A 19,377-nucleotide genomic window follows, 5' to 3' on the forward strand; every position below is an offset into this window, starting at 1 on the left:
GGGAAGTGTTGGGTAAATAGCTTGGCAAAGCCTTTACTCCCATCTGATCAGGAAAAAAATGGTTCACATATGAAGCCATCCTTGTAAACTCAAATTATGTGACATTAAATCACACATTAACAAATCCAAAGAAATGGGATAGCCCACAGGTTTACAGTAAATGTACTATACTGAAATTTACACATCCATCTGGATGGGGCCAGTTTGAATCAGCTCTGACAAAAAAATTTCCTAATGAAAAGGAATACAATTATTGAGATTATATTGATGTTTAGTCTAATACTTTTTATTATCAAAATCTCACTGACATGTAGTCATGGTTTATAACCTTTGGCACTAATGCCTTCAAAAGGTTTACCCCAATTCGGTTGTTAATTGGTGGGCCAAATTTGGGCCTCCTATTAATATTCTAACAGAGCAGATACACTCTTGTTTTTTATGCAATTCACCCTTTCATGGATTTAGAAATGGGCTTGCAAACCAACCTTTAATGATATTAGGCTGCCAATTATGCAGCAAACTTTCCATGTATGGCGATGGAAAAAGTTTCCTAATGTGGAATCCAAAGTTGCAGAAATAAAGGCCGCCATTTCTTGTAATGAGAATTTATTAGGGGACCAAATCCCTAGGGTACATGACCCCTAAAATTTATTCAATATATATAAAACCAAAATAAGGGGAAAATATCCTAATATTTTGGAAGATGATCTAATGATCAAAATATTAGACTCAATGAAGGAGTCAATGATTGAATTCATGGAATCCTCCTCCTCATTTGCCAATAAAAGCACAAACAAGATGTCTATCTTTGTTCGCACTGTAGACGAAGATGATGAAGATGATGCTAACTCTGTTCCTAGCAATTGGCCTCCAGAAGATGAAACGACAATCGAAGACTATATTTTTACTATTTTTCAGGATATGGAAGGCAAATCGTTCTTCATGAACATCCCAGAAGATTTTCTCCTCAACGTCCCTGTGGAGATCAGGTCTTTGATTTTTGGATTGACTAAAGCGGTGGCTCATCATAACACAAGCTTGTAAAAAAAGACAAAGAATAAAAAGAAAACCAAGTTGTTTTCATATTTATACAACTACAAATTTTATCCCTCATGTTGCAAGCAGGCCTTTGTTTTCATGCATTAAAACATGATTTTCAATGGTGCTTTTGTTTTGTAGTTGTCTCACATTTTATTTCATTAGACTAGTTTAATAGCTGAGGAGACCCACTTTTCACACTAAAACATGGCTTGTTATTACTATATTTGGCCGTCCATAGCCATCTATAATGTTCCATTATGATTGTTCAGTTCTCCCCTTGGGATAAACCTTTATCAGGTGGCAAATTCAATTGCCTAAATATGTGAATTATAAATTTGTAATTGTCTTAGTTTCTAAGTCACTAATTCCCAGTCAAATTCCGACAAAGAATCACACACTAAGGGGGGGTTAGTCAACAAACTGGAAATTTGAAGTTCATCTTCATCTTCATCTCATGCATCTACATGATCTTCATCTTCGAAATGGGTGTTAGTATGGACAAGTTCATCTTCAAAATCTTCGAAATGGGTGTTAGTGTGGATAAGTTCATCTTCATCTTCATCTTCATCTTCATCTTCAAAATTTAAAACCATTGATTTTATTAATTATAAAAATGAGTTAATTAAACCAAATGTTTGAGTTAACAATATTTTAATTACCACTATTAAATCACTAATACAATAGAGTAAATAAAAAATAAATATGATTAATAAATAAAAAGTATAATATTAATAACATAAGATGGATTTTTTACCTGGTATTAATTAATAATATATTTTGATAAAATTAAAAATAATTAATTTAAATTTGAAACTACACCAAGAAGCCAACTTGCAGTACCATCTCCACCTGCAACCTGATGCAGTGCATTCAGAGAAGATATAAATGTAGGAGACCGTAAATACTGAAACAGGCTTCTATATTAACCTTGAAGAATAATCCCCACAAGCCATGTCCATGTAGAACAAAATATGTATGACTCACAATTAACTTCAGCCTCTTCTGAATTTCACTAGCAAAATCATCATTACAAGATTTAAGTGTTTCCAAGTTGTGATAAAGCTTGTGCAACACCTTATCTGGAGCTTCATCTCCCAGATCGAAAACCTGAAAGTTACATTCACCTGGATTAAACGCAAGTGGGAAGACACATGTTAAACCTCCACTTCTCGAGTTGATGAACACTATCACAGGACACTCGGGGATATGCATTGGAGACTTCATGACTGCTTGTGGCTCAAATATGTAGTATGGGATATAGAACTGTTGCAAAAATGCCTCCTTGTCACCCATTTTTTTACCAGCAGTTTTAAACCACCATGTTCCGAATAATGTCAAATATATGAATTTGAAAGGTCAAAGAAAGAGAAATTCCTACTACAAGTCCTATAATTAGGTCTATAAAAGTGCACAAACAAAAGTTCCACATATAACATAAGTACATTAGAAAAGCCTTATGCAGAAATTTGTCACTAAAACTACTTAGTCCTGTATAACGCATAACTTTAGTATTTCCTGTCTACGAGTTCCCCAACTGTCTCAGTAGCCATGTAACCACTAATTTGACAGTTCGTTGAAGAACGTAAAGGATGAATCCATTATCTGAAAATCACATGCCTTAAAACAAAAGAACATCTGATATTTGGCCACCAATAAAAATGAAAAAAAGGCCACTGATATTTTCAGCATTGAGGGCAGAGTTCCATCTTCAAGTGGCTAAATTCATCAAATCAACCTCTTCAGTGTGATACCTTATGTAGCCTTTCATGAGCTACTAGATCAACTGAGTGCTTAGCTTTTTTACTAAATTAAAAAAGCACAGGGCCTTCAATCATTAGCAATAGTAAGGCTTCTAACCCTTGTACAAGTGGGTATGGCACTATTGGATGGGAAGAGTTCTAAGCGAGTTAAACTAATTAGCAGCGATAGTCGAATATCCAGACCAGGTTCACTGTTTAAGGCCTATAAATGTTTAATCAACATATAGACGTTCATGTATAATCTAAATCCGAGATGGTCCTCATGGAAAAAACTTTATCAGACAACCTTTACCCGTCACGAAAACACAAACCATAAAAAATAAAATACCATGTGGTGGATATGTATAAAACCCGAATCTCCTCACCACATGGCAAAAACATTCCATAGCACTTCAAAATTTCTCAACAACATTCTAAAACATTTCAAAATTAATCAAACTATTTTCACTACAGCATATGCACTAAACAATGAGAAAACACACACATCAAGTCCAAATTCACTGAACACCCCTGGTAGAGCCCTATATAACTTCGCAGTCACTACGAATTGTACCTCGTCAGTGATGGGCGACAGGTTTCGTTGGCTAATGGACGCCCATGTAGGCAATTCAGCCTTGTTTGAATTGGACTAAAAAACCCCTAATAAAACCTAAACCCTAAACCACAAACCCTAAAGTCCCTATTCCCTAAACCCTATCACCTACTAAACTCTAAACCCTAAACACTAATTCCAGAACTTAATACCCTAAACCCTAGACCCCCTAAACTTTAAAAGCCCTAAACCCTAAACCTACACCCTAATTTCAAACCCAAAACCCAAAAAACCCTAGACCTTAAAAACACAAAACCTCCAAAACCTTAAAAACCCTGAACACCCTAAACCTTAAAAACCCTGAACCCCCTAAACATTAAAAACCATAATCCCTAAAAATACCATAAATCCTTAACCATAAACCCTAAACCCTAATTCCAGGTCCCTTAAATACCAAGCACCAAACCCTAAAAATAAACCCTAACCAGAATCAAGAATTTAGACCCTAAACTGTAACCCTAAATCCCACAATTAGGGTTTAGTTAGACCTTCTGAAATTTGGGAAAAATTGAAGCCGAAGGGTGAAATTGAAGCCGAATGGGGAAATCGATGCCTAATCGAAGTAGAAATTAAGCAATCGATGCTCAAATGTTAAAATCGAAGAAAATTGAAATTGAAATGGGAAAATCAAATGAAATCGGAAGGTATTTTGGGGGAAAGGAGAATAGTGAGAGAGAGAAGGGAGTGGGAGGCTGAAAGGGAGAAGAGAGGGAGAAGAGAGAGAAGAAAGGGAGGTCGAGAGGGATAAGAAAGGGAGAGAAGCGAGAGAGAAAAACGGAGATCGAGTCCTAGAGAAGAGAGGAAGGGACGGAGACGAGAGAGGGGGTGCGAGAGAGAGGGCGAGTCCGAGAGAAGACCGAGAGCCAGAGGCTGGAGACAAGAGGGAGCAGAGATGGAGGCCAGAGAGGAGAGTCCGAGAGAAGAGAGGAAGCAGAGACATCGTGGGCATAGGGAGACAAGAGAGGGGGTGTGGGAGAGGGAGGGAAAAATGGAAATGAGGATGCGCGAGAGAGGGGGGTGCGAGGAGAGAGAGGGGGAAAAAATCAATCACGGCATGCGTTCTTCATCTGGAAGAATGTGAAAAATGGTCTTCAACAAGATGAAATTTTTTATAACGTGGAGATGAAGGACCGCTTCATCCCCAACATCCAGATGAAATGTCATCTGCGCTCCACTAACGACTTCAACTGATGAAGGGCGTAATGTGGTTGATCTTCATATATCGGACTTCAAGTTGACTAACCCCCCCCCCCGTAAAGCATTGAAGTCTTAAACCTTTAAAAAATTTATGATATCTAGAAATGGAAATTTATGCAAAGAGTTTAGATGGGGTTAGGTGTAGATTTTACCTCATTCAACACAAGCCTCAAGCTTAACCAAAAGAACTAACATAGGATAAATTGTTGGTAGGTAGATATAAGTTTTATATGTTTTATCTATTTAGAATGTGCATGTTAATATTTAATATAAATTCAATAATTTTGGATTAAAATTGTGAAAACTTAAAAGCATAATCTCCTCTTTGTCTGCTTGTGGTCACAATCTTATAGAACATACGAGAGCTCTTAGTCTACAGATGCTGATTATTTAGCAAAAATAAATACTACCCAAAATGTGAGGAAATCAAGGAAGAACATCTTTTACATACCATAAAACAACAGCAAACACAGAAAGAATGTTATTAAAAAATCATCCATTGTTTAACGTTTCTTAAGAAAGAAGGATAGATAATATATACGGTATATACGTTTATGAGAAGAAATGAAATGGGTAGAGAAGGGCCAATCCGCAAAATTCTGCTTTTCCCATATGAACACATACGAAGGGCCTGTCAGCACCAACTAATCACTAGGAATAACCAGCCCACTTTGAAGATGACCAATCTGGACACTGATGCACTTTTTGTTTGGACAAGCCAGTGACTTCACAACACCCCCTTTAATCACCAGTTTCATCATCACTTCTACACCTTCTTCCATGACCACTTTCATGATCACTTCCATGACCACTTTCACAAAAACTTTCATGACCACTTTCATGACCACTTCCATGATCACTTCCATGACCTCTTCCTTGATCATTTCCATGACCACTTCTGCAACTGCTTTCACTGCTTACACTATGCACACTGCCATCATCCCCATGAGAAGTGTTCTGTCTTGAACTTGAACCCCACTCCATGGCCTCAGCAACAGCTCTCTGGCGTTCTTCTGCACTCTTGTCATATTTTTTACTGTCACTGGAAGATGAGTCAGACTCTGGCTTCTTATTATCAGGAGCAGAAAAGGAGGTTCCCTCTGGACTGGGAGGCACTGGAGCTGGAGCTGGAGCTGGAGCTGGAGCTGGTGCCGGAGTTGGATCTGGCATCGTTAGGAAACTAAGAGCTGTGACCACATCAGCAATCAATGGGCGCACACAGGCTTCCTCTTGCAGGCACATAGCAGAGACAGCAACTGCTTGATTTAGACCTCTCACTGGAAACCCTCCTTTTAAAAGGGGGTCAGCCAACTCAGGGTATCTCTTTGGGTCTTTGAAAATGGGTTGGGCCTGTTTTACATAAAACACATCCAATGTTAAGAGGAAAGTCAAAGGCAGCTTACATTGATAACAAGTGCACTTTTGACATTGGTGTACCAATGTGAGCATTTGAACAAGTTCCAATGGGAATGCAGCTTTCCCCATATGATGATAAGCTAGTCTAATTTATTTCAGGTAATTCTTCCCATTAAACTACAAAATATGGCCTAATTTATACAATTCAATTCTTTAAATTGAATTGTAAACTCATATCTTTTTTTTTTCTTTTTTCTTTTTCTTTTTGCATATGACAGTATCAGCAACATTACTCTTCAACCTTTCTAAAGCCATTAAATATTTCAGTAAGACAAGAAAAATAAAATGAAAGCAGAAAAGTTACCCATGTTACTAGATTTTGCTCTTCTGTGGGCCTAGTAGTATCAATTGCCCGTCTTCCAGAAATCAGCTCCAATAGAACAACCCCGAAGCTATACACATCCGACTTTAGCGTAAGCTGACCTGTTCTTGCATACTCAGGAGCACAATAACCATATGTTCCCATCACTCTTGAGGACACATGGATCTTATCTCCAACTGGACCCAGCTTAGCAAGACCAAAATCAGAGAGTTTAGGATTGAATGCTTCATCAAGTAAAATGTTTGATGATTTTAGATCACGATAAATGACAGGTGGATTTGCCTTTTCATGCAAATATTCCAAGCCTCTGGCAGCACCAGTAGCTATCGTCATCCTTGCATACCAGTCCAATGGCTCATGTTCTGGTCCAATATCTGCAGAATAAAAAACAAGTTGTCACCTTCCTAGCCAGTCATAGACTAGACAGTGACAACCTAACCCTGCACATCACGTGAGAAACTATTTCCAGAAATAGAATCTGAACAAATTCTAAACCTCATAGCTCAAGCTTTTTGACAGCAGAAGCCCCAAGTACATCCATATGTCAGCTAAATAAAATTCAAAATTAATCTAACAAAAATAGAATAAGGCCTTTAAAAAAACAAATGGAAGGCTTTACAAAAGTTGGAGAGAAGTCCTCTGTCTGACGCACATTGAACTTCTTTTGTATCATATAACAGAATACTACTAGTCTTTTTTTTTCTTTTTTTTCTTTTTTTTCTTGGGCTTTTTGTTCATTACTTAGATTAAAGACCAACTGCAGGCTTTGGCAACTTATCCTGTTATCTAACAGAAACATCTGACTTTTTTTAACAGTTATTTCCCAAAGTAGAATCTCCTACCTTCCAGTTGCATAAAATCTGCAAACTGTCCAAAAGTTGTCCAAATTTGCCAGCTCCCATGTGCTACCAAAATTGTACTACTAGTTTTTTTTTTTTTTTTCTTTTTCTTGTTGGGATTTTTGTTCATTACTTGAACTAAAGACCAACTGCAGGCTTTGGCAACTCAGCCAGTTGTTTAACAGAAACATCTGATTAGAAAGATTTGTTAACAGGTATTTCCTGCAGTAGAATTTCTTTCCTTCCAGTTGCATAAAATCTGGAGACTGTCCAGATTAGTGGTCCAAATTCACCAGATCCTGCATGCATAAATGCCTCTTCTTGAGTAGCAGATCATTGAACCAAACTCATAACTATTTATGACAATTTCTTTTATTTTTTATCCAAAGTTTATATTTTTAAAGTTATTTTGTTATTGAAAAAGAAACGACAATTTCAAGAATTTTTAAATGAATGCTTGTGACTTTGCTCCGGAGAATGAACTGAAATGCTTGAGATGCCTGTGCTACTTTCCAGAATCATGCATACCATAATCAACAATTCAAAAGGGACTATAGAAGATTAATAATTGTGGTTGCACATCAGGTCAAAATAGAAAGCAGAAAAGTCTAATAAACTAAATTATAAAAGCAGCAAACATTCAAAATTCAATACCGAGCAGATGGTCTTCTACGGAGCCCAAAGGCAAATACTCATACACCAATAGTCGTTGATCTCCATCAGCACAATAACCAATGAGATTGACTAAATTTTCATGGTGAAGAAGACTCAGCATCAAAACCTCCACCAGAAATTCTCTGTTCCCTTGCAAACCATTCCTGTCAAGTTGTTTTACAGCAACGAACTGGCCGGGCTGTAATGCCATCAGCAATGACGAATGGATTTTTTAAAAGTTAAAAAATTTATACCCATGTAAAATGGGAACAAAAACAACTTGAAAAATAAATAAATAACAGAAGATAGCATGGCATTAAACGTACCTGGTCATTGTTCTCAAGGAACCCTTTATAAACTCTCCCAAAACCTCCTTCACCCAATAAGCATTCAGGCCGGAAGTTCTTGGTGGCTGTAGCTAGTTCACGGAAGGTGAAAGTTTGTGCAGCAATATTGCCATTACCCGCATCATTAGGAGGAGATGCAGCAGCCACTGTAGGTGGAGTAGGAGAGGTCTGTTTTGGAATTTCTGGACCTCAAGACAATTGAATTATAAGCCGCTGTTAGAAAAGGAATAATCAATACCGCACTTTTCATTGCTGTAGACTTTTATCTAAATTTTTCTTAAGAACCAGTTTAAATGAGGGCAATCTACCAAATCACAAAAAATTGTTCTTCACTGTTATGCAGCCTACAGTGAAATTCCATTAATAAGTGAGCAGGCAATCAGGATATAAGAGTTAACAGCTTGTTTTGATGTAATTACTAGACTTGAAGCATTCTCTTTTAGTGCTACATTTTGAATGTCCGTGGGTACTGCAAATCAAATTTCTAAATTTAAGGTTCTAAAATGTTCATTGGTTTAAAAAGACACATGAAACTCAAAGACATTGTAATTGGCTGTTGGGAAATACCAATCAATTAACACTATTTTTCCGAGGACTATGGCATTGTCTACTGAACTTCTCAAGAATATTTTTTCTTTATCGGTAGCCAGTCAACAAAATTTGGATGTAAAGCTGAAAACAAGCTCAAGTCTAAATCAGAACATAATCGCAACAATAGAAATAATACCTATGCTTCGGAGGAATTTTATGGAAACTTACCCGGTGGCTCAGTCAATACATTGTCAGTAAAATATGACAGTGGAGACTCTTTTCGACTTTCGGATCTCCTGGCCTCTTTCTTACCCGAAGAGAAACACGGAAAACAACTCATTTCTCAAAACTCCCAGTCAACAGCTTCGGCAATTCTTATAAGTCTCAAACTTAGATACTACTATGGTTGGAACGGTTAATTAATCCTCAAAGATACGAATGGCAGGAGACTGATCGGAGCTCCTTCAGCTCTAAACTAGGGGTAGCGTGTAGCTCGTCGGCCATCAAACATTGAGAACGATAACAACAGACAAACAATCATCAAGACAACCTAAAAAATAACAAAAACTAGATCAAGGTCGAATTAATGCGGTACGAGAATCCATGAAAGAGGAGCCAATTATGTGAAACTCGCATGCTCCCCTAACTACTAATCAAACAATGCCTAGAGGATGAGAAAAAGACCCATTCTTGGATGGAAAGAGCAAGACAGATATGAAAAAAAGAATCACAATACGAGGGGACACAGCTTAAAGGCAGTGGTGAAACTCAAAAAGGACCGGATTCAAAAGACCCCAAAGAATCGAAAAATCCCGGAAGAGATTTGACGATTCAGGGCAAAGGAACAATGCATCAGACCCAGCCATCTTTAGGGATGAGAAAAGAAGGCGAGGCTGTTGGGTCTGTTGCCGTCGCTTGAGCGAAGACAAAGGAAAATAATTTCGGGCATCCTTGAAGGTTTCTAAAACAATCAACGTGGATCGAATTTTGCGGGGCTATAAGATCGAAGGAGTTGAAGATCGTGGCTAAAGATGGAAGGGAGAAAGAATGGATTAACGGATATTGTTTGACTGTATCAAAGGAGGAGGGAGGGGTAGTCATCGTCGCCACGATTCCAGCAGCTCTCATGCCTTCTCTGAATTAGTGGTAGGCCGCTCTAAGCCTCTAACCATCGCCCCCTGCGCGGGAAGCTATTTCTTTCACTCTTTCATGTCACTCCGACCCCGCCCAAGATCTCAGGGAGCGGCAAACGGTACTCTGACAGATTGGACTGTTGGCCAAGTTACAGTTACATCCGGCATTTTCTGGATAATTCAAAATGCAGGTTCAGACTAATAATTTTATTCGAAAAAACTCTCCTCTGATAACATACGAGTCAGACCCATTTACATAAATGAATCCGTCTCTTACATTTCTCTATGTATTTCTCTATGTGATTGTGAAGGAAGTATTAGTACATATATAATAGCAAATTTGACCACTTTCTTAACCCGGGAAGAAATCACTTCGGACATGTTTGGAACATATGAAAAAACAAGAAAGAAATATATTGTTTATTGTTGTTACAATAGAATCATTGAGAGAAAAGAAAATAAGAGAGAATACCCTCTTATAAAAGTATTTGGATATTATAAAAGTAAATATTTGTTCGATATTTTTTATACATTAATTAAATAAATATTAATTAAAAAATTAAAACAGGTTAAAATTATTGTTAATTTAAAACAAGTTAAAAATTATTTTAGTTTAGTCAAATAAAACTACATAAAATAAAATTTAAAATCTATAAAAGTAATTTTATCTAATTAAATAGTATTTTTTATTTATATAAATTCTTTATTTTTAATATTATATTTAATGAATATTTTAATAGTGAGAATTTAGATATTGTAAAATAACAATTTGATTAACATTTGGATATTATAAAATTAAATATTTTTAATCATTTTTAATTATTTATTAATTTAAAACAAGTTAAAATATATTTTAGTTTAGTTAAATAAAACTATCTTATAAAATTAAATCTATAGAATTATTTTTTTTAATAAAATACCCTCTTTTTTATTTACATAAATTTATGATTTTTAATATTAAATTAAATAATTTTTTAAGAGTGAGAATTTAGATATTAAAACTAACAATTTGGATATTATAATAAAATTTACTTAATTATTTTATTTTTATATATTTAAATAAATAAATTTAATGTAATTTTTTAGTTGTTTATTAATTCAGACAAGTTAAAACCTATCTTAACTTATTAATAGAAAAGTTAAATAAAAAAAACTTATAAAATTTAAATCTATTAGAATTAGGTATGGGCTAATGCAAGAGGCTAGGATTGAGGATACAAGGACAGAACAAGGTTAAATTCCAACCTCGTGATGGGTTTTTGTATGGACATGCCTATTTCAAAGTTGATCCTATGCAGCCTTAAGACCAAAGCGAGAGGGAGAGCCACCTCCCTCCACCTCTCCTTTCTATCAAAACAACGACTTAAAAGAAAGCACTTCAACTTCTCAGTGGACAAAGATAAAAAGAATAAACTTAAACTTACAACTTTCTTTTAGAAAGATAGCCTTTCTCCAAGTGAGATCCAAGTATCTGAATCTTTAAGCACAAGAAGCGAAATGTATAGGAGCTTGATGGAACTTCGAATGCAAAAAAAAAAAAAAAAAAAAAAAAAAAAAAAAAAATGAAGGGTTTAGGTAATTTGGGGTTTTTCTCTTCAAAAGGATACAATTGGAATTGAAGTTCAAAAATAATCTTTTAGAGATTCGGTATGCCAGTGTAAGCTCAACTCTTAGTTGTCTATGAGTTTGGGGGCCTATTTATAAGTTTCCCACCTAAACTAACCCTTTTTGCCTATTTACAAATAAGTTACAAAAAATGTTGATCAATCACTACAAAGATATGATCTATCAACTATGTATAATGACTATATTTTTCGAGTTCCCTAATCCTATTAATAAATCAAGGCATCAATTCACTATTTATAAGTTTCCCACCCAAACTAGCATTTTTTGTTTCCTATTTACTGTTGGAAGATGGGCCCAAACCCACACGACTAAGAAGGCCCACATATCCAAGTGTGTTGGAAGATGGGCCCAAGCACATAAGACCAAGGAATGCCTACATATCCAAGAGTGTTGGAAGATGGGCCTAAGCCCATAAGATATGGGACCCACCATGATCACGTGAGGTGGCATAAGAAGTCTTACATAATAAGAAGTCTAACAAAGCCTCAATTATTATGGAAGTAGGTCTCATAAAAGAGTTTCAGTTTAAAGTTGTTTTAGTCATATTAGTCTTCTATTTATATTGGGTTATTTAATTATGCTAGGACTCATCTTTAAGTGTTAGAGTTTGGGTGTAATTGAGACAAAAGTAGTTTAATTGTAATTGGACTCTATTACTTTCCTCAATTATAAATAGAGGTTCATGTACTCTGATTATGATAAGTCAATGAAATCTTTCTCTTTTCCATAAATTCAACAACAACAAAAAATTTGCAAAAAGTATTGATCAATCATTGAAAAGGTCTGATCGATCAACTATGTATAACGACTATATCTTTGGGTTCCTTGAGCCTATTGATCAATCAAAGCTTCAATTTAACGAGTTTTAATCCTTTAAGAAAACTCATTAATTAATGAATTGATAAAACCCAAATTAATGTAAAAGTACACATGTACCAAGCTAGGGGAGGGGTATAAATTGTAATTTGGGGGGACATTAATTTTTAAAAAGTATTTGGGGTCCACCTTTAGGATTGTTGAATTTAGGATCCCTTTTCCATAATTCCGAGCAAGAGAAAGAAAAAAGAAAAAGAAGAAAAGGGAAGAAGAGCTTTCGGGTAGAGAGAAGAAAAAAATTAAAAGAGCAAAGAGAGGTAGCGCCAAGCAAAGGGAGAGAGCGAGAGAGAGTAACTCGAGATTGAGATGTGTACCTTGATTTATTCTGAATTACAATACCTCTATTTATAGTAGAGGAGGAGGTAGAGTCCTTATACAATTAGCCTTTCAATCCTAATTATATTCCAATTCTAACTCTCTAAGATAAGTGTATTCAAACCAATCTACTAGAAGCCTAATATGAGTTGAACTAGGGCTCTTGCTTCAATCACGTGAATATAAGGGAGAAGGCCAGCTCGTAGCCTTATCCTTGTGGGTCCCTGACGATCTTCCAACTCATCTTTATAAGGTTGACAACTCGTGAGATATTTGTGAGTCTCACTTGATCTTCAAGTCTTCTAACTCAGTCCAGCTTGTGCTTCTTAATTCCTTGACTCGTGCATGCTTGGGTGAGGACTCTTCTTGGTGTCCCACGTCCTCATGGTGGGTCCCACCAGCTTGAGCACCATGGTGAGTCCCACATTGTAACACTCCCCCTCAAGCTGGGGGTAAGAAGACATCATAAATGCCCAACTTGTTGCATATGGTAGACATAATCTTGTGAGTGACTGACTTGGTGAGAATGTCTGCAACTTGATTTTGTGATGATATATGCTTCAAAGATAAGAAACCAGCTTGGAACTTTTCTCGTATAAAATAGCAATCCACTTCAATATACTTTATCTTTCATGGAAGACTGGATTTGATGTAATGTGTATTGCTGCTTGATTGTCACAGTATAGATCTATTGGAGTTTCTTTGTAGAATCCCAATTCAGTGAGAAGAGATTTTATCCATATGAGTTCACTAATAGTGTGTGCCATGACTCTGTATTCTGCTTTTGCACTCGACCGTGCTACTACATTTTGCTTTTTGCTTTTTCATGTAACCAAATTCCCTCCAACCATTGTACAAAATCCTGAAGTAGATTTTCTATCATCCGAGGATCCAACCCAGTCTGCATCTGAGAATCCTTCGATGTTGACGTGACCATGGTTTTTATAGAGAAGCCCCCTTCTAGGAGCTCCTTTCAGATATCGTAGTGTTCTTTCAAGTGCTTGCCAATGACTAAGTTGTGGCTTGTACATGTATTGACTTACCACACTTACTAAGTATGAAATGTCCGGCCTTGTTACACACAGGTAAACCAGTTGTCCCACTAGTCTTTGATATTTCCAATATCTACATCTTCTCCAGTGCCTCCACATAATTTTGTATTTTCATCTATAGGAGTGTCCGCTGGTTTGCATCCCATCATTCATGTGTCTTCTAGTAGATCAATGGCATACTTCCTTCGGGATTGCACAATCCCATGTCTGGATTGTAATACTTCAATACCCAAAAAATATTTGAGTAATCCAAGATCCTTCGTCTTGAATTTAGCACATATTTTCTCCTTTGTTTTCTGAATGCTCTCAGAATCGGTCCCAGTTAAAATAATATCATCAATATATACAGCCAGAATCACCATACCTCTCGTTGTATTTTCAATAAATACTGAGTAATCTGCAAAGCATCTGTGAAAACCAGCCCGTATGATGGCTTGACTAAAATTTTCAAACCAAGCTCGAGGTGATTGCTTTAGACCATATAGAGATTTTTTAAGGCGGCATACGAACTCCTCCTCAACCACATACCCAAGTGGTTGGTGCATGTAAATTTCTTCTTCAATATCACCATTAAGAAATGCATTTTTAACTTCCAGTTGATATATCTGCCATGATGAATTGGCTACCAGAGCTAATAATATACGTACCGAGTTCATTTTTACCACTAGAGAGAAGGTTTCTTCATAACAATTCCATAGCACTGAGTATAACCTTTGGCAACCACTCAATCCTTCAGTTGTGCAATTGACCCATCCGGATTATTTTTATAGTATAAACCCACTTGCAACCAACAGTTTTTTTCCTGTGGGAAGAGGAACCAGTGACCATGTATGATTGTCATTAAGTGCCTTCATTTCTTCTTCCATTGATGCCTTCCACCCTGGATGTTGTAGAGCCTCCTGATATGACGGTGGAACAGATAAGGAGGAAATAGAAGAAAGAAACTAACAACATAAAGGTGAGAGGCAATGATGAGACACAAAATTGGAAATAGGATGAGAAGTAGAAGGTTGAGTGCATGATCAAGGTTCTTTCTGTAAAGCAATAGGACGAGTATCATATTGAGGACAAAAAATAACTGTGATGAAGGACTTACCTCTGGTGGATTTGTTAACTCGGCAGGTGTGGTGTCAGCCACTTGCTCTGGGGGTTGAATAATCTTTGTATCACGAGGCAGAACCGGTCGAGGGGAACTTAATACTGAGGGCATACCAGGAGGAGTGCTATTAGAATAAAATGAGGAGTCTTCAAAAAATGTTACATCCCTAGACACAAATAAACGTTGAAGAGTAGGACTATAACAAACATAACCCTTTTGTGTGCGAGAGTATCCCAAAAGATACACTTGATGGATTTAGGATCAAGTTTGCTGTGTCAAGGTAATGAATTAAAAACAACACATTGACATCTGAAGACTTTCAACGGTAAGGAAAACGGATCATCATTCGGTAATAATTTAGAGTAAGGAGATTTATGACCAAGAACAGTAGATGGTAGACGATTTATAGGAAAGCAGGTCGTAAGAACAGCATAAGGCCAATAAAGGTATGAAACTTTCATGACATATAATAAACCTCGAGCTACCTCAAGAATATGACGATTTTTTCGTTCGACTACACCATTTTGTTGAGGAGTGTAGGCGCAAGACGTTTGATGGATAATGTCATTTTCTTGACAAAAAGAGTCAAAGTCTTTGGAAATATATTCTTTGACATTATCAAACTGGAGAATTTTTATTTTCTGACCAAATTGTGTGAGTACCATAGCATGAAATGACTTAAAAATAAATGGTATCTCAGAACGCTCCTTAAAGATAAACAACCAAGTTGTGCGAGTGAAATCATCATAAATATAATAAAATATTTTACTGGAGAAATATTAGAGACACTCAAGGGCCCCCAAACATTAGTATGAATTAACGAAAATGGAGTGACACTTTTGACTTCTAGACGAGGAGAGTATGTACTCCTTTGATGTTTACTCAATTGACAAACCTCACAATGAAATTCTGACCTTACTTTAAGAGATGGAAACATATAATGAAGAGACTGTGTAGAAGGATGTCCCAACCGATTGTGCCATAACCGTGTCTCATTTGTAGTAGTAGAAACCATATTGATATTCAGCACGTCCAAGTAATAATGCCCCCCTTGTTCATGGCCTCCACCAATCACCTGCTTCGTTATAAGATCCTGAAAGACACATGAAGTGGGTGAGAAGGTGTTATGGACTCCATAGCATCAAGAGAGGATATATTGGGGTTTATTTGCAATTTCAAGTCATTAGGGGTTTAATTGCAATTTTAATTCATTAGGGGATTTATTTGTAATTTGTTGAACTTATGGCATTTGGCATGTTTTCCCTAATTCCCTATATAGGGATGTGAGATGAATGAAGAAAGGTAAGCATTGAATCAATTAGTTGTAATCAAGTCAGATTCTCCCCTCTAAGGTCTAGGTCAGATTCTCCCTTTGAGGTCCAGGGTTGAGCTCCCTTTGAAGGCTCAAAACATCACAACAATCCTCCCTATTCATCGTCTTCATCGCGTGTTAGATCCGGGGCATAACATCTTGGTATCAGAGCAAGAACATGATGTGCCACGAAGACCCATGGTTGGCGATGCACAGACAAATCGAAGAAATGGCTGCAACAGGCATTGCAACGGAAGAGATACAGAAATGGCATACCTCTTGGGTGAAGTATTGGCTATCAACGGAGTATAAAGAGGCATTCTCTCGAGAAGTAGTCTCGAACAGGAAAACAAACCACGACCCGAAAAAATCAAACACGGTGTCTTGTTTCCCGGCTGAAGTACCTGCGAAAGATTTGGGGGCGACATCAAATCCGGATGCACACCAACATGACCCACAGCCAGTGGAACCCCATCCAGATTTGCAAAAGGAAAATCTTCCGGTGACTATTTCGACCAGGACATCATACGAAGGCGACCCCAAATCGTGCACATCAGAGGGGTTTTTCCCCACCCCTGTCTCCCACAAAGCCATACACCTTCCATCGGTGACGCAAACCACGACACTGGCTGAACTGGCAGTTTATGGGGCACAAATTCCGCCAGAAAGGGCCGACGAGCGTCAGCCATATTCGCCACATCAGCGCAGGTTTGCCTTTTGCCACCGGACACGGAGGAGGCTCCGTCGGCGCCATCGGAAACAAATCCGGTGGACTCTGGCTTCCGGATTCTCATTCTTAGCCTCAATCTTGCCCTCGGAAGCCCAACAAGAACCATATCCAACGAATTTTGGGGTAAGAGTTTGAAACGCCATCTAGTTTTAGTTCAAATCGGTGGTTCCATGTGGTTGAAGGGCCTCCAAGGTGCTGAGCAGCATCAACGCTGCTCGGAAATTGGGAACGAATGCTCTCGACTTCTGGAAGCCACGAACCAGAGCCCAAATGCGGGAATTTCGGCTTGGGTAGCAAGTCGAGATCAAATTTTTGGGAGGATGCTGGGTTCCTTTAATTTTTTTTTTTTTTGGGGACCTCTAATTTTTTTCTGGTGGCTTGGTTGTTCTGCTGCTGCGCACAACACCAGTGCGTCTATTCGTTGTCCACTTGATAATGTGAAGCTCTTTAACTTTTCAGTTGAGGAGACCAGTGTGCATGTCCTGTATTTATTTGTGCTTTGTGTGATGCTGAAATTTTTTGGGGGAAGGGTATATTTCACTGTTGATGAGCACAGTGGCTTGGGTAAAGTTTCAACACATGCTATTATCTATGCTCAGCTAATCATTGATGGACATGAGCATGGAGTGAATGGTTTTCTTGTGCAACTACGAAGTTTGGAGCATGAGCAGCAGCAGTTGTTAAGCAGTGATGTGGATCAAAGGAATTTTGGTGGAGAGCCTCCATACAACATTATGTTTGGACCTGACATAAGTGGCTATCGCACTAAGGTTCATGCAATCTTGACCCGTGATGGGACGCACCACTTGCAAAATGAGGTTTTCAATTTCTCTCCAGATGATCAATTAACAAAACCCCTTTCAAAGACCAGTTCCAATGTGCCAAAAAGTCAAAATTTTCCACTTCAATCAGTGCTAGAATCTCTTCTCCCCTTGTATAGCTGTCCAGAAGGTGGTTTGGCGGGAACAATCCGCTGTGACTATCTACTGGGAGTGGAGATAATGCCACTTTTATTCATGTGGATGCATGCAGATGATGCTAAAACTGTCATCCTGGTTCTTGAACGAGTTTGCATGATAGAGCTAACATGGATCTGGCAGACTCAATATGTTGAACGTTTGGGGGACGTATATTTACCAATTTGCAAGTGGCTTGAAGGAGTGCAGTTGAAGGGGGCTGGTTATAGCCATGGTGCAGCAAGTGAGCTTGGAAGCATTCCTTCATGGGCAAGGCAGGAGAAAAATCTGATGGGTTCTTTTGCAAATGTTGTTGCAACTTCCATGGAAGTTTATCCAGCACTACCTGCCAAGAAGATTAACAGGGCCGCAAAGGTAGCACTTGAGACACAGGTTACGGCCTTGGCCGGTCTTCAAATTGACTCAACTTCATACTTACAGAAAGCGTTAAGAGTGAATGTTGTCACTCTGAGAACAGAGGCCTTTCATCCCCTTAAATCTGTGCTTCCCATTTTCCAAAGTTATTTGGGGGCACTGCTGTTTCTTATTTCTGCTTCCCAGGAAATTGTGAACCTACTGCTCTGTGGACGAGGTGTTTCAAACGTGTTTGATGGCTGTATGGATCTAGTAGGAAGCATGTCTCTGAATGGAATACCAACAAGTTTGGAGGCTGTTACAGTCCCAGATCTGACACAAGGATTCTTTGGGAGGATCTAGGGTCTGCCACGGGTTACGGGTCTTCCAGGCATTACCGTAGGGATAGTTGGAAGACATGGAGAACGAAAACGAAAGATCAAGCCAAAGAGAAGCTTGAAAACCCTAGAGCTCGTTGAGGAGAACTCTAAGCCTCTTTACGCTAGATTTAACCTAATTCTTAATACTTCAATGCTTCCTTTTTTCATTACTCTTACCCCTTAAATAGGGTTCACCCTGTTAGGGTTTAATAAAATATTACAAAAATATCCATATGAATAAAATATTCCAAAAATATCCCTATTAATAAATAATTCCAAAAATACCCATGTGACCTAAAACTGAAATAAAATAAAGTAAATTAAAGAAAGCACTAAAATTATAATGTTATTGCGTGCATAACAGAGGCTGGATTCCTTAGTATGTTGGAATCTCTAAATTTCTACAAGGTTGGGCAGCTCCTGAAATGCCCCAGGTGGCCCCTCTGGGTTGTTGGCCGTGAATCCCACTATACGGTGCTGTTGGCCCTTCATATCTCCGTGCACAATGAAAATGAATTGGAACAGCGGGAATCTCTAATCAGGAGGGCATTTGATGCACAAGATCAAAGTGGTGATGGAGGTTTCATTAGTGTTGAGGGCCTCCACCAAGTCCTCAGAATAGCAAAGATAAATTTGCCAGCTGACCAGCTTGACTGTTTATGCAGTTCAGGGTTCATTGTCTGGAGTGAATTTTGGCATGTATTATTGGAGGTAGAGAGAAGCTTGGGAGGTTTAACGGATTCCGTAACTTCGATGGGGAGGAAGCAGACACTATGATCACAGTAGCTGCCAGCTCTTGCTCCAGATTCCATAATGGTAATTGTCTCCATGTCTCCATGCCGCTC

At 37.9% G+C, this 19,377-nt stretch overlaps 2 protein-coding genes across 2 annotated transcripts; both read right to left on the reverse strand.

The window, feature by feature from the left end:
• Positions 1-1,837: 1,837 nt before the first annotated feature.
• On the reverse strand, positions 1,838-2,334 carry LOC137948215 (diacylglycerol kinase 1-like). Its single transcript, XM_068794221.1, has 2 exons — positions 2,026-2,334; positions 1,838-1,897 (listed from the first exon to the last, which is right to left on the reverse strand). Exons 1-2 carry the CDS (start codon positions 2,332-2,334, stop codon positions 1,838-1,840), a joined length of 369 nt encoding a protein of 122 aa, XP_068650322.1.
• Positions 2,335-5,023: 2,689 nt separating this feature from the next.
• Positions 5,024-9,862, reverse strand: LOC137959494 (probable serine/threonine-protein kinase PBL25). The gene is made up of 5 exons (XM_068806857.1): positions 8,928-9,862; positions 8,148-8,350; positions 7,822-8,020; positions 6,311-6,702; positions 5,024-5,940 (listed from the first exon to the last, which is right to left on the reverse strand). Exons 1-5 carry the CDS (start codon positions 9,037-9,039, stop codon positions 5,332-5,334), a joined length of 1,515 nt encoding a protein of 504 aa, XP_068662958.1. The 5' UTR covers positions 9,040-9,862; the 3' UTR covers positions 5,024-5,331.
• Positions 9,863-19,377: the final 9,515 nt, after the last annotated feature.

The sequence above is a fragment of the Aristolochia californica genome, unplaced genomic scaffold (genome assembly GCF_029961685.1).
Source record: "Aristolochia californica isolate CCGP_79_NKW_82.1479 unplaced genomic scaffold, dmAriCali1.0.hap1 SCAF_1, whole genome shotgun sequence".
NCBI lineage: Eukaryota > Viridiplantae > Streptophyta > Magnoliopsida > Piperales > Aristolochiaceae > Aristolochia > Aristolochia californica.

Bases quoted from the DNA above. Each gene is read 5' to 3' on its own strand.
- LOC137948215 (XM_068794221.1), bottom strand. From the start codon at position 2,334: ATGGGTGACAAGGAGGCATTTTTGCAACAGTTCTATATCCCATACTAC. The intron at 1,898-2,025 runs GTGAGTCATACA...GCACTGCATCAG, and splicing joins AGAAGAGGCTGAAGTTAATT to GTTGCAGGTGGAGATGGTAC.
- LOC137959494 (XM_068806857.1), bottom strand. From the start codon at position 9,039: ATGAGTTGTTTTCCGTGTTTCTCTTCGGGTAAGAAAGAGGCCAGGAGA. The intron at 6,703-7,821 runs GTATTGAATTTT...TTTATTCTGCAG, and splicing joins CGTAGAAGACCATCTGCTCG to ATATTGGACCAGAACATGAG. The intron at 5,941-6,310 runs GTAACTTTTCTG...TATGTAAAACAG, and splicing joins AGCAAAATCTAGTAACATGG to GCCCAACCCATTTTCAAAGA.